The following is a 15821-nucleotide window of genomic DNA, read 5'->3' as shown; positions in this document are numbered from 1 at the left end:
ATCTCTGTATCTGACCTTGGTAGTCTCCTCTATATCCCTGTATCTGACCTTGGTAGTCTCCTCTATATCTCTGTATCTGACCTTGGTAGTCTCCTCTATATCTCTGTATCTGACCTTGGTAGTCTCCTCTATATCTCTGTATCTGACCTTGGTAGTCTCCTCCATATCTCTGTATCTGACCTTGGTAGTCTCCTCCATATCTATGTATCTGACCTTGGTAGTCTCCTCTATATCTCTGTATCTGACCTTGGTAGCTCAGTCTCCTCTATATCTCTGTATCTGACCTTGGTAGTCTCCTCTATATCTCTGTATCTGACCTTGGTAGTCTCCTCTATATCCCTGTATCTGACCTTGGTAGTCTCCTCTATATCTCTGTATCTGACCTTGGTAGTCTCCTCTATATCTCTGTATCTGACCTTGGTAGTCTCCTCTATATCTCTGTATCTGACCTTGGTAGTCTCCTCCATATCTCTGTATTTGACCTTGGTAGTCTCCTCCATATCTATGTATCTGACCTTGGTAGTCTCCTCTATATCTCTGTATCTGACCTTGGTAGCTCAGTCTCCTCTATATCTCTGTATCTGACCTTGGTAGTCTCCTCCATATCTATGTATCTGACCTTGGTAGTCTCCTCCATATCTATGTATCTGACCTTGGTAGTCTCCTCCATATCTCTGTATCTGACCTTGGTAGTCTCCTCTATATCTCTGTATCTGACCTTGGTAGCTCAGTCTCCTCTATATCTCTGTATCTGACCTTGGTAGTCTCCTCTATATCTCTGTATCTGACCTTGGTAGTCTCCTCTATATCTCTGTATCTGACCTTGGTAGTCTCCTCTATATCTCTGTATCTGACCTTGGTAGTCTCCTCCATATCTCTGTATCTGACCTTGGTAGTCTCCTCTATATCTCTGTATCTGACCTTGGTAGTCTCCTCTATATCTCTGTATCTGACCTTGGTAGCTCAGTCTCCTCTATATCTCTATAACTGACCTTGGTAGTCTCCTCTATATCTCTGTATCTGACCTTGGTAGTCTCCTCCATATCTCTGTATCTGACCTTGGTAGTCTCCTCTATATCTCTGTATCTGACCTTGGTAGCTCAGTCTCCTCTATATCTCTGTATCTGACCTTGGTAGCTCAGTCTCCTCTATATCTCTGTATCTGACCTTGGTAGTCTCCTCCATATCTCTGTATCTGACCTTGGTAGTCTCCTCTATATCTCTGTATCTGACCTTGGTAGTCTCCTCTATATCTCTGTATCTGACCTTGGTAGTCTCCTCTATATCTCTGTATCTGACCTTGGTAGTCTCCTCTATATCTCTGTATCTGACCTTGGTAGTCTCCTCTATATCTCTGTATCCGACCTTGGTAGTCTCCTCTATATCTCTGTATCTGACCTTGGTAGTCTCCTCTATATCTCTGTATCTGACCTTGGTAGTCTCCTCTATATCTCTGTATCTGACCTTGGTAGTCTCCTCTATATCCCTGTATCTGACCTTGGTAGTCTCCTCTATATCTCTGTATCTGACCTTGGTAGTCTCCTCTATATCTCTGTATCTGACCTTGGTAGTCTCCTCTATATCTCTGTATCTGACCTTGGTAGTCTCCTCTATATCTCTGTATCTGACCTTGGTAGCTCAGTCTCCTCCATATCTCTGTATCTGACCTTGGTAGTCTCCTCTATATCTCTGTATCTGACCTTGGTAGTCTCCTCTATATCTCTGTATCTGACCTTGGTAGCTCAGTCTCCTCTATATCTCTGTTACTGACCTTGGTAGTCTCCTCTATATCTCTGTATCTGACCTTGGTAGTCTCCTCCATATCCCTGTATCTGACCTTGGTAGTCTCCTCCATTTCTCTTTATCTGACCTCGGTCGCCTCCTCAATTCCTTTGATGAAGACAACATCATGTAGAAAACAACTTTAGATGTAAATAGAAAACTGCTGAGAGGAGAATGTCCCCTGGGAGTGAAGGCAGATTGGTATCGTCTCACAGGACTCCAACCCAAATCAACCCCTCTTCTCCTCCTTCTAGCCCCATATGTTTCCTCTCGTCCGTCTGCTTGCTCTCTACTCCTCTCTATCACATTTCTTTCCTCGCTGTATATTTTAGCACCTTTTCCTCCTAAAGCCCGTCCTCTCTCTCCTGTGATCTGCTCCACACTTCAGGATAAATAGGAGCCGAGGAGGAATTAGAAAAGCTAGCGACTGCTGAAAACTAACCTGAGGCTTTTATTGATCTGATATTATTAATGGTGGGTTCATCGTCCCTTGTAGAGGTGTTGTTGAGGGTTTTGTTTTTACACATCTTCAGGTTCCTCATTCATTAGATGATAAAGACCCTTTGACCCATCCCACTTCTTGTCATAATGGACCCAGAATTGGGTCACAAAGGCTCTGAAGCAGCAGTTCCCCCAAAAAACTAGGGGTCGCGACCCCACGTGGAGTCGCCTGGTATTAAAATGGGGTTGTGCAAGAATTTCCCAAATCCTAAAAAAATCACACAAATATATATATTTATTATAATATCATCGTTCTATGTCAAAATCATTGTACTGTGATTAACCTTAAAAATAGAACTAAAATGTATTACAATCTAAAAGATACATTTCAACCAGAGATCGCCGTTAGATCATGGGAAAAAGGCCGCACTTAAACATTCATTGCACTTGAATCATTCCCACGGTGAAAGGTTAGAACCCTCTATGTTATTAAACCAAACACTATTGAATCATTCCCAAGGTGAAAGGTTAGGACCCTCTATGCTATGAAACCAAACACTATTGAATCATTCCCAAGGTGAAAGGTTAGGACCCTCTATGCTATGAAACCAAACACTATTGAATCATTCCCAAGGTGAAAGGTTAGAACCCTCTATGTTATTAAACCAAACACTATTGAATCATTCCCAAGGTGAAAGGTTAGGACCCTCTATGCTATGAAACCAAACACTATTGAATCATTCCCAAGGTGAAAGGTTAGAACCCTCTATGTTATTAAACCAAACACTATTGAATCATTCCGGTTCCGGTTGGAGCGAGTGGTCGCATCTGCACGTCGCTCCAACGGGTAGTATAACTTTTTCATTATATTTCATTATATCACAACGGTTTGATTTGTCTTATCTTAGCAATTTCTTCTCAGCTAGCTACATAGCCGTCTTTGTATCAAAGATAATTGCGTAATTATCGTATTTCGCCGTCCTAACGTAGTCTTCACTAGCCAGCTAGCTAACGTCCACTGATTAGCTGCACTGAGAAACTATTACACTCAACTGAACGACTTGATTAGTTTAGTGTTAGCTACCTACATAGCTGTCTTTGCTGTCTTCGTATCATCGTATCATCGTATCCAAGATAATTGTGTTGTTTAGGTTTAGAGTGTGTAGTCTTAGAGTGATTATCTTAATTTACCGAGGTTAGCTAGCCAGCTATTTGTCGTCCTTAACGTAGGTGACTCTGCTAGCTAGCCAACTCTGCTAGCTAGCCAACAGCTAGCCAACGCTAGCCAACGTCTTCTGTATAGAACTCAACTACCCGGTCGCATTCACAGGTTGTATCACATTTTCACTTCATTTCATTACAGTACAACGGTTTGATTTGTTTGATCGTAGCTAGCTACTTAGCTAGCTACATAGCCGTCTTTGTATCAAAGATAATTGTGTAGTCTAGAGCGATTTTCTAGGTTCGCTAGCCATCTATTGTCGTTCTTTTAATGCAACGTAACGTAAACAACACTGCTAGCTAGCCTGCTAGCCCCCGAATAGCAACACTGCAGAAACTATTACACTCAACGGAACGACTTGATTAGTGTAGTGTCAACAACGCACCCACTGCCAGCTGGCCTACTTCAGCAGTACTGTATCATTTTAATCATTTTAGTCAATAAGATTCTTGCTACGTAGCTTAACTTTCTGAACATTCGAGACGTGTAGTCCACTTGTCATTCCAATCTCCTTTGCATTAGCGTAGCCTCTTCTGTAGCCTGTCAACTATGTGTCTGTTTATCCCTGTTCTCTCCTCTCTGCACAGACCATACAAACGCTCCACACCGCGTGGCCGCGGCCACCCTACTCTGGTGGTCCCAGCGCGCACGACCCACGTGGAGTTCCAGGTCTCCGGTAGCCTCTGGAACTGCCAATCTACGGTCAACAAGGCAGAGTTCATCTCAGCCTATGCCTCCCTCCAGTCCCTCGACTTCTTGGCACTGACGGAAACATGGATCACCACAGACAACACTGCTACTCCTACTGCTCTCTCTTCGTCCGCCCACGTGTTCTCGCACACCCCGAGAGCGTCTGGTCAGCGGGGTGGTGGCACCGGGATCCTCATCTCTCCCAAGTGGTCTTTCTCTCTTTCTCCCCTTACCCATCTGTCTATCGCCTCCTTTGAATTCCATGCTGTCACAGTTACTAGCCCTTTCAAGCTTAACATCCTTATCATTTATCGCCCTCCAGGTTCCCTCGGAGAGTTCATCAATGAGCTTGATGCCTTGATAAGCTCCTTTCCTGAGGACGGCTCACCTCTCACAGTTCTGGGCGACTTTAACCTCCCCACGTCTACCTTTGACTCTTTCCTCTCTGCCTCCTTCTTTCCACTCCTCTCCTCTTTTGACCTCACCCTCTCACCTTCCCCCTACTCACAAGGCAGGCAATACGCTCGACCTCATCTTTACTAGATGCTGTTCTTCCACTAACCTCACTGCAACTCCCCTCCAAGTCTCCGACCACTGCCTTGTATCCTTTTCCCTCTCGCTCTCATCCAACACCTCCCACACTGCCCCTACTCGGATGGTATCGCGCCGTCCCAACCTTCGCTCTCTCTCCCCCGCTACTCTCTCCTCTTCCATCCTATCATCTCTTCCCTCCGCTCAAACCTTCTCCCACCTATCTCCTGATTCTGCCTCCTCAACCCTCCTCTCCTCCCTCTCTGCATCCCTTGACTCTCTATGTCCCCTATCCTCCAGGCCGGCTCGGTCCTCCCCTCCCGCTCCGTGGCTCGATGACTCATTGCGAGCTCACAGAACAGGGCTCCGGGCAGCCGAGTGGAAATGGAGGAAAACTCGCCTCCCTGCGGACCTGGCATCCTTTCACTCCCTCCTCTCTACATTTTCCTCCTCTGTCTCTGCTGCTAAAGCCACTTTCTACCACGCTAAATTCCAAGCATCTGCCTCTAACCCTAGGAAGCTCTTTGCCACCTTCTCCTCCCTCCTGAATCCTCCGCCCCCTCCCCCCTCCTCCCTCTCTGCAGATGACTTCGTCAACCATTTTGAAAAGAAGGTCGACGACATCCGATCCTCGTTTGCTAAGTCAAACGACACCGCTGGTTCTGCTCACACTGCCCTACCCTGTGCTCTGACCTCTTTCTCCCCTCTCTCTCCAGATGAAATCTCGCGTCTTGTGACGGCCGGCCGCCCAACAACCTGCCCGCTTGACCCTATCCCCTCCTCTCTTCTCCAGACCATTTCCGGAGACCTTCTCCCTTACCTCACCTCGCTCATCAACTCATCCCTGACCGTTGGCTACGTCCCTTCCGTCTTCAAGAGAGCGAGAGTTGCACCCCTTCTGAAAAAACCTACACTCGATCCCTCCGATGTCAACAATTACAGACCAGTATCCCTTCTTTCTTTTCTCTCCAAAACTCTTGAACGTGCCATCCTTGGCCAGCTCTCCCGCTATCTCTCTCTGAATGACCTTCTTGATCCAAATCAGTCAGGTTTCAAGACTAGTCATTCAACTGAGACTGCTCTCCTCTGTATCACGGAGGCGCTCCGCACTGCTAAAGCTAACTCTCTCTCCTCTGCTCTCATCCTTCTAGATCTATCGGCTGCCTTCGATACTGTGAACCATCAGATCCTCCTCTCCACCCTCTCCGAGTTGGGCATCTCCGGCGCGGCCCACGCTTGGATTGCGTCCTACCTGACAGGTCGCTCCTACCAGGTGGCGTGGCGAGAATCTGTCTCCTCACCACGCGCTCTCACCACTGGTGTCCCCCAGGGCTCTGTTCTTGGCCCTCTCCTATTCTCGCTATACACCAAGTCACTTGGCTCTGTCATAACCTCACATGGTCTCTCTTATCATTGCTATGCAGACGACACACAATTAATCTTCTCCTTTCCCCCTTCTGATGACCAGGTGGCGAATCGCATCTCTGCATGTCTGGCAGACATATCAGTGTGGATGACGGATCACCACCTCAAGCTGAACCTCGGCAAGACGGAGCTGCTCTTCCTCCCGGGGAAGGACTGCCCGTTCCATGATCTCGCCATCACGGTCGACAACTCCATTGTGTCCTCCTCCCAGAGCGCCAAGAACCTTGGCGTGATCCTGGACAACACCCTGTCGTTCTCAACTAACATCAAGGCGGTGGCCCGTTCCTGTAGGTTCATGCTCTACAACATCCGCAGAGTACGACCCTGCCTCACACAGGAAGCGGCGCAGGTCCTAATCCAGGCACTTGTCATCTCCCGTCTGGATTACTGCAACTCGCTGTTGGCTGGGCTCCCTGCCTGTGCCATTAAACCCCTTCAACTCATCCAGAACGCCGCAGCCCGTCTGGTGTTCAACCTTCCCAAGTTCTCTCACGTCACCCCGCTCCTCCGTTCTCTCCACTGGCTTCCAGTTGAAGCTCGCATCCGCTACAAGACCATGGTGCTTGCCTACGGAGCTGTGAGGGGAACGGCACCTCAGTACCTCCAGGCTCTGATCAGGCCCTACACCCAAACAAGGGCACTGCGTTCATCCACCTCTGGCCTGCTCGCCTCCCTACCACTGAGGAAGTACAGCTCCCGCTCAGCCCAGTCAAAACTGTTCGCTGCCCTGGCCCCCCAATGGTGGAACAAACTCCCTCACGACGCCAGGACAGCGGAGTCAATCACCACCTTCCGGAGACACCTGAAACCCCACCTCTTTAAGGAATACCTAGGATAGGTTAAGTAATCCCTCTCACCCCACCCCCCCTAAGTTTTAGATGCACTATTGTTAAGTGACTGTCCCACTGGATGTCATAAGGTGAATGCACCAATTTGTAAGTCGCTCTGGATAAGAGCGTCTGCTAAATGACTTAAATGTAAATGTAATTCCCAAGGTGAAAGGTTAGGACCCTCTATGCTATGAAACCAAACACTATTGAATCATTCCCAAGGTGAAAGGTTAGGACCCTCTATGTTATTAAACACTATTGAATCATTCCCAAGGTGAAAGGTTAGGACCCTCTATGCTATTAAACACTATTGAATCATTCCCAAGGTGAAAGGTTAGGACCCTCTATGCTATGAAACACTATTGAATCATTCCCAAGGTGAAAGGTTAGGACCCTCTATGCTATGAAACACTATTGAATCATTCCCAAGGTGAAAGGTTAGGACCCTCTATGTTATTAAACCAAACACTATTGAATCATTCCCAAGGTGAAAGGTTAGGACCCTCTATGCTATGAAACACTATTGAATCATTCCCAAGGTGAAAGGTTAGGACCCTCTATGTTATTAAACACTATTGAATCATTCCCAAGGTGAAAGGTTAGGACCCTCTATGCTATTAAACCAAACACTATTGAATCATTCCCAAGGTGAAAGGTTAGGACCCTCTATGCTATTAAACCAAACACTATTGAATCATTCCCAAGGTGAAAGGTTAGGACCCTCTATGTTATTAAACACTATTGAATCATTCCCAAGGTGAAAGGTTAGGACCCTCTATGCTATTAAACACTATTGAATCATTCAAAAATCATTATAAAACATTAAATATATGTTATTTTGGCATTAATACGTGTCACATATCAGTTTGCAAACAATGTAAAATAAATATATATATAAATCATTGAGTTAATAAACCCGCATACAAACATGGTCTCTTTTTTGTTTTCTTGAGTAAGGCAGCTCCAACATGCAGGTGTTTCAGCCTAGCTCAGTGCTTTCTGTGTTGGCGGGGCAGACAGTGTTGGCGGGGCAGACAGTGTTGGCGGGGCAGACAGTGTTGGCGGGGCAGACAGTGTTGGCGGGGCAGACAGTGTTGGCGGGGCAGACAGTGTTGGCGGGGCAGACAGTGTTGGCGAGGCAGACAGTGTTGGCGGGGCAGACAGAGGAACATACGGAGCGTTGGGGTTGGTAATGTTCACGGCTCAGTGTTCTGTCACTCGTGGGGACACCACGTCACCTCACATCACCCCCCCCCCCACAAAAAAAATGACCCCATCAAGATTGACATGCTAGAATCCCCCACTGAGCATGACAATGCTCTATTTCACACCCAGGCTTGGTTGTTATCGAGGGGGAGTGTTGGAAAGATGTTTTTGCATTGAGAGAGGAGCTGTTGTTATTCACAATTGATGAAGAAAAACTTGGTTATTAAATCAAATGTTTCTCCTTGCCTTTGTAGCAAACATATTTGGGAAACTGAAGGAACTGAACGCGAGCTTGCAGGGGAAATCCATTCTACAGATCATTGACCGAATCAGTGGTCTCAGAGGAAGGAATTATTTTCTTTCAAAAGCAAACCACGCCCCCTTCCAGTGGTGGAAAACGTAATCAATGCTCTGAAGCCCTGCTCTGAAGCCCTGCTCTGAAGCCCTGCTCTGAAGCCCTGCTCTGAAGCCCTGCCCTGAAGCCCTGCTCTGAAGCCCTGCTCTGAAGCCCTGCTCTGAAGCCCTGCTCTGAAGCCCTGCTCTGAAGCCCTGCTCTGAAGCCCTGCTCTGAATCCCTGCTCTGAAGCCCTGCTCTGAAGCCCTGCTCTGAATCCCTGCTCTAAAGCCCTGCTCTAAAGCCCTGCTCTAAAGTCCCGCTCTGAAGCCCTGCTCTGAAGCTCTGCTCTGAATCCCTGCTCTAAAGCCCCGCTCTGAAGCCTTGATCTGAAGCCCTGCTCTGAAGCCCTGCTCTAAAGCCCTGCTCTAAAGTCCCGCTCTGAAGCCCTGCTCTGAAGCTCTGCTCTGAATCCCTGCTCTAAAGCCCTGCTCTAAAGCCCTGCTCTAAAGTCCCGCTCTGAAGCCCTGCTCTGAAGCTCTGCTCTGAATCCCTGCTCTAAAGCCCCGCTCTGAAGCCTTGATCTGAAGCCCTGCTCTGAAGCCCTGCTCTAAAGCCCTGCTCTAAAGTCCCGCTCTGAAGCCCTGCTCTGAAGCTCTGCTCTGAATCCCTGCTCTAAAGCCCTGCTCTAAAGCCCCGCTCTGAAGCCTTGATCTGAAGCCCTGCTCTGAAGCCCTGATGTGAAGCCCTGATGTGAAGCCCTGCTCTTAAGCCCTGCTCTAAAGCCCCACTCTGAAGCCCTGCTCTGAAGCCCTGATCTAAAGCCCTGCTCTGAAGACCTCAGTCAAGGAAGGAGTTTTGTGCTTCACATTTGTCAGTGCACCTTTACTACACAGACGATTAGAAATCAGTCAGCAGTCCGTCCAAGTCTACTTCTGATAAGCTTCCCAGCAAAGCATTGAAAACATTCAAGCAACCCAAGAAAAGTGTTAAAAATAGCCCATATTAACATATGTAGCCTAAGAAACAAGGTCCATGAAGTCAATAACTTGCTTGTAACAGATGACATTCATATTCTGACTCTCTCTGAAACCCACTTAGATAATACCTTTGATGATACAGTGGTAGCAAGACAAGGTTATAACATCTACAGAAGAGACAGAACTGCCAAAGGTGGAGGTGTTGCTGTTTATATTCAGAACCACATTCCTGTAAAGATTAGAGAGGATCTCATGTTAAATACTGTTGAAGTAATATGGCTACAGGTTCATCTGCCTCACCTAAGGCCCATTCTGTTGGGAAGCTGCTATAGACCACCAAGTGCTAACAGTCAGCATCGGGATAATATGTGTGAAATGCTTGATAATGTATGTGATGTAAACAGAGAGGTATATTTTCTGGGTGATTTAAGTATTGACTGGCTTTTATCAAGCTGCACATTCAAGAGAAAGCGTCAAACGGTAACCAGTGCCTGCAACCTGGTTCAGGTTATCAGTCAACCTACCAGGGTCGTTACAAACAGCACAGGAATGACATCATCAACATGTATTGATCATCATCTATACTAACGCTGTAGAAATGAGCTTGAAAGCAGTATCTGGATTCATCAGATGTAGTGATCATAACATAGTATCCATATCTAGGAAAACCAAAGTCCCAAAGGCTGGGGCCTAATATAGTGTATAAGAGGTCAGACTGGGCCTCAGATAGTGAATACGAGGTCATACAAGAGGTTTTGTAGTGATTCATGTGTTGACAATTTAAAGACTATTTGCTGGTCTGTGGTGTGTAATTTATTTATTATTATTTTTTATTTTTTTTAACCAGGCAAGTCAGTTAAGAACAAATTCTCATTTTCAATGATGGCCTACCGGGGAACAGTGGGTTAACTGCCTGTTCAGGGGCAGAACGACAGAGTTGTACCTTGTCGGCTCGGGGGTTTGAATGAGGAGCAACCAGACGCTGCACTTGACACATTTATGAAATTGCTTATTCCAGTTACTAAAAAGCAGGTACCCATTAATTAAGAAAATAACTTTAAAAACTGTTAAATCCCCTTTTGGATTGATGAAAAAAAAAATTGTATGGTTGAGAGGGATGAGGCAAAAGGAATGGCAAGTAAGTCTGGCTGCAAGTAAGTCTGGCTGCAAGTAAGTCTGGCTGCAAGTAAGTCTGGCTGCAAGTAAGTCTGGCTGCAAGTAAGTCTGGCTGCAAGTAAGTCTGGCTGCAAGTAAGTCTGGCTGCAAGTAAGTCTGGCTGCAAGTAAGTCTGGCTGCAAACACACGGAAAATTGGGAAATCATGTGACTAAACTAAATAAAAAATAAACTATACAATGAAACAAAAGTAAATGACGTAAAGAACAATAGTAAAAAGTTTGGAGCGCCTTAAATTATGTTTTGAGCAAAAACGGCAAAGTCCGCTCCATCAATCATTGAATCAGATGGCTGATTCATCACAAAACCCACTGATATTGCCAAATACTGAAATAATGATTTTGTCATTAGCAAGATTAGCAGATTTAGGCATAACATGCTAGCAACAAACGCTGACACTACACATCCAAGTATATCTGACCAAATTATGAAAGACAAGCATTGTACTTTTGAATTCCCGTAAAGTGTGTGTGGAAGATGTGAAAACAATGATTGTCGTCTATCAGCAATGACAAGCCACCGGGGTCTGACAACCTGCATGGAAAATGACTGAGGACAATAGAGGACGATATGGCCCCTCCTATTTGCCATATCTTTAAGTTAAGCCTACTAGAAAAGTAATTCCGCTAAGCCCCCTTTACTGGCTCAAATAGCCGACCAATCAGCTTGTTACCAACAACTTAGAAAACGTTTATAGAGATGGACATTCAACAAACACAGCACTTACACAAATCACTGATGATTGGCTGAGAGACATTGATGATTTAAAAAAGACTGTGGGAGCTGTTTTGTTAGACTTCAGTGATGCTTTTATAACATTATTGATCATAGTCTGCTGCTGGTTAAACTGATGTGTTATGGCTTTACACCCTCTGCTATATTGTGGATAAATAGTTACCTGTCTAACAGAACACAGAGAGTCTTCTTTAATGGAAGCCTCTCCAACATAATTCAGGGAGAATCAGGAATTCTCCAGGGCAGCTGTCTAGGCCCCTTTCAATCGTTAGTAAAGCCAGTGTGTCTATGTATGGGAATGACTCAACATTTTACACGTCAGCTACCACAGCGACTAAAATGACTGCAGTTAGAGCTGCAGTTAGTTTCAGAATGGGTGGCAAGGAATAAGTTAGTCCTAAATACTTCTAAAACTAAAAGCTTTGTATTTGGGACAAATCATTCACTAAACCTTAAACCTCAAATAAATCTTGTAATGAATCATGTGGAAATTGAACAAGTAGAGTTGACTAAACTGTTTGGAGTAACCCTTGGTTTGTAAACAGTCATGTTCAACAGACATAGATGCAGTAGTAGCTAAGATGGGGAGAAGTCTGTCTATAATAAAACGATGCTCTGCCTTCTTAACAACACTATCAACAAGGCAGGTCCTACAGGCTATCAACAAGGCAGGTCCTACAGGCTATCAACAAGGCAGGTCCTACAGGCTATCAACATTTACATTACATTACATTACATTTAAGTCATTTAGCAGACGCTCTTATCCAGAGCGACTTACAAATTGGTGCATTCACCTTATGACATCCAGTGGAACAGCCACTTTACAATAGTGCATCTAAATATTTTAAGGGGGGAGGGGGGTGACAAGGATTACTTTATCCTATCCTAGGTATTCCTTAAAGAGGTGGGGTTTCAGGTGTCTCCGGAAGGTGGGATTGACCCGCTGTCCTGGCGTCAACAGGGAGTTTGTTCCACCATTGGGGAGCCAGAGCAGCGAACAGTTTTGACTGGGCTGAGCGGGAACTGTACTTCCTTAGTGGTAGGGAGGCGAGCAGGCCAGAGGTGGATGAACGTAGTGCCCTTATTTGGGTGTAGGGCCTGATCAGAGCCTGGAGGCAGGTGCCGTTCCCCTCACAGCTCCGTAGGCAAGCAATGGTCTTGTAGCGGATCCTTCAGGAAGCCAGTGGAGAGAGCGGAGGACAAGAGAACTTGGGAAGGTTGAACACTAGACGGGCTGCAGCGTTCAACAAGCCAGGTCCTACAGGCTATCAACAAGCCAGGTCCTACAGGCTGTCAACAAGCCAGGTCCTACAGGCTATCAACAAGCCAGGTCCTACAGGCTGTCAACAAGCCAGGTCCTACAGGCTATCAACAAGGCAGGTCCTACAGGCTGTCAACAAGCCAGGTCCTACAGGCTGTCAACAAGCCAGGTCCTACAGGCTGTCAACAAGCCAGGTCCTACAGGCTGTCAACAAGCCAGGTCCTACAGGCTGTCAACAAGGCAGGTCCTACAGGCTATCAACAAGGCAGGTCCTACAGGCTATCAACAAGCCAGGTCCTACAGGCTATCAACAAGGCAGGTCCTACAGGCTGTCAACAAGGCAGGTCCTACAGGCCCTAGTTTTGTCTCTCCTGGACTACTGTTCAGTCATGTGGTCAGCTGCCACAAAGATGGACTTTTAAAAATGACAATTGTCTCAGAACAGGGCAGCACGGCTGGACCTTAAAAGTACACAGAGAGCTAATATTAATGACATGCACGTCAATCTCTCACGGCTCAAAGTGGAAGAGAGATTGACTTCATCACTACTTGTTTTTGTAAGAAGTGTTGACAAACTGAATGTTCCCGAGCTGTCTGTTTAAACTAGTAGCACGCAGCTCAGACACCCATCCATACCCCACAAGACATGCCACCAGTCTCGTCACAGTCCCCAAGTCCAGAACAAGCTATTGGAGGCACACAGACGTGCCTTGGCAGCCGCCAATGGGGCTCCCTAATGAATACAACAAAAATACAAAAAAATAAAATATTTATTAGTTATTTTACCAGGTAAATTGACTGAGAACACGTTCTCATTTGCAGCAACGACCTGGGGAATAGTTACAGGGGAGAGGAGGGAGATGAATGAGCCAATTGTAAACTGGGGATTATTAGGTGACCGTGATGGTTTGAGGGCCAGATTGGGAATTTAGCCAGAACACCGGGGTTAACACCCCTACTCTTACGATAAGTGCCATGGGATCTTTAATGACCCCAGAGAGTCAGGACACCCATTTATCATCCCATCTGAAAGACAGCACCCTACACAGGACAGCACCCTAATCAATGCCCTGGGGTATTGGGATATTTTCTTTAGACCAGAGGGAAGAGTGCTCCTACTGGCCCTCCAACACCCCTTCCAGCAGCATCTGGTCTCTCATTCAGGGACTGACCAGGACCAACCCTGCTTAGCTTCAGAAGCAAGCCAGCAGTGGTATGCTGCAGGCATACAATACCTCTGGACTGCTCTTATTCTCCAGTATAGAACGGACAACAACGGACAACAACAGCAACACACTGTGATACACCCTCTCATCACAAATCCTGTCTAGTGACAATCGGAGCACTCAGGACAGGACGCTGTCTAAGCTTTGACACACTCTCTCCAGAAGAGTCAATAGATCTGATGTCATCTTCGTTTCTCCCTTGGCTGAGACGAGGGGAGGGGATGGGGGGGGGGCAGTGGTGTTGTGATTGGGGCACACAGACTGTTGGTTGGATGAGTAGGGTTCACAGAGGAGACAGGGGGCACATAGAGGCACTGTGACAAGTACACCACTGTCTATTCAGGGGCACTCTCAGCCAAGACCCTGGCACCAATATCACCAGGCAACGTGTTAAACATTGAAGGCCCTTTAGAGCACAAGATTACCTGTCACTCAGGGCCAAGCAGGGGCACAGACAGACTGCTGTCACTATCTCTTCCTTATCCTTCCCTCAGCATGGGCTGAACAGAGCTAGGCTGTAGAGCCACAGAGCTAGGCTGTAGAGCCACAGAGCTAGGTGGTAGAGCCACAGAGCTAGGCTGTAGAGCCACAGGGCTAGGCTGTAGAGCCACAGGGCTAGGCTGTAGAGCCACAGAGCTAGGTGGTAGAGCCACAGAGCTAGGCTGTAGAGCCACCGTGCTAGGCTGTAGAGCCACAGGGCTAGGCTGTAGAGCCACAGAGCTAGGCTGTAGAGCCACAGGGCTAGGCTGTAGAGCCACAGAGCTAGGTGGTAGAGTCACAGGGCTAGGCTGTAGAGTCACAGAGCTAGGCTGTAGAGCCACAGAGCTAGGCTGTAGAGCCACAGGGCTAGGCTGTAGATTCACAGAGCTAGGCTGTAGAGCCACAGAGCTAGGCTGTAAAGCCACAGAGCTAGGTTGTAGAGTCACAGAGCTAGGCTGTAGAGCCACAGAGCTAGGTGGTAGAGCCACAGAGCTAGGTGGTAGAGTCACAGAGCTAGGTGGTAGAGCCACAGAGCTAGGCTGTAGAGCCACAGAGCTAGGTGGTAGAGTCACAGAGCTAGGTGGTAGAGCCACAGAGCTAGGCTGTAGAGACACAGTGCTAGGCTGTAGAGCCACAGAGCTAGGTGGTAGAGTCACAGAGCTAGGCTGTAAAGTCACAGAGCTAGGCTGTAGAGCCGCAGAGCTAGGCTGTAGAGTCGCAGAGCTAGGTGGTAGAGTCACAGAGCTAGGCTGTAGAGCCACAGAGCTAGGCTGTAGAGCCACAGAGCTAGGCTGTAGAGCCACAGAGCTAGGTGGTAGAGTCACAGAGCTAGGCTGTAGAGTCACAGGGCTAGGCTGTAGAGCCACAGAGCTAGGCTGTAGAGCCACAGAGCTAGGCTGTAGAGTCATAGAGCTAGGTTGTAGAGTCACAGAGCTAGGCTGTAGAGTCACAGAGCTAGGCTGTAGAGCCACAGAGCTAGGCTGTAGAACCACAGAGCTAGGCTGTAGAGCCATAGAGCTAGGCTGTAGAGTCACAGAGCTAGGCTGTAGAGTCACAGAGCTAGGCTGTAGAGCCACAGGGCTAGGCTGTAGAGTCACAGAGCTAGGTTGTAGAGCCACATAACTAGGCTGTAGAGTCACAGAGCTAGGTTGTAAAGCCACAGGGCTAGGCTATAGAGTCACAGAGATAGACTGTAAAGCCACAGAGCTAGGCTGTAGAGTCACAGAGCTAGGCTGTAGAGTCGCAGAGCTAGGATGTAGAGTCACAGAGCTAGGCTGTAGAGTCACAGAGACAGGCTGTAGAGTCACAGAGCTAAGCTGTAGAGTCACAGAGCTAGGCTGTAGAGTCACAGAGCTAGGATGTAGAGTCACAGAGCTAGACTGTAGAGTCACAGGGCTAGGCTGTAGAGTCACAGAGCTAGGTGGTAGAGTCACAGAGCTAGGCTGTAGAGTCATAGAGCTAGGCTGTAGAGTCACAGAGCTAGGCTGTAGAGTCATAGAGCTA

The 15821-nt window shown here is 47.2% G+C and overlaps 1 protein-coding gene across 1 annotated transcript; it reads right to left on the bottom strand.

The window, feature by feature from the left end:
• Window positions 1-14317: 14317 nt before the first annotated feature.
• LOC124020450 (putative proline-rich protein 21) lies at window positions 14318-15226 on the bottom strand. Its single transcript, XM_046335687.1, has one exon. The coding sequence runs from the start codon at window positions 15224-15226 to the stop codon at window positions 14318-14320; it is 909 nt and encodes a 302-aa protein (XP_046191643.1).
• Window positions 15227-15821: the final 595 nt, after the last annotated feature.

Source organism: Oncorhynchus gorbuscha, unplaced genomic scaffold (genome assembly GCF_021184085.1).
Source record: "Oncorhynchus gorbuscha isolate QuinsamMale2020 ecotype Even-year unplaced genomic scaffold, OgorEven_v1.0 Un_scaffold_820, whole genome shotgun sequence".
Taxonomy (NCBI): Eukaryota; Metazoa; Chordata; class Actinopteri; order Salmoniformes; family Salmonidae; genus Oncorhynchus; species Oncorhynchus gorbuscha.
This window is presented reverse-complemented; position numbering and strand designations above follow the sequence as displayed.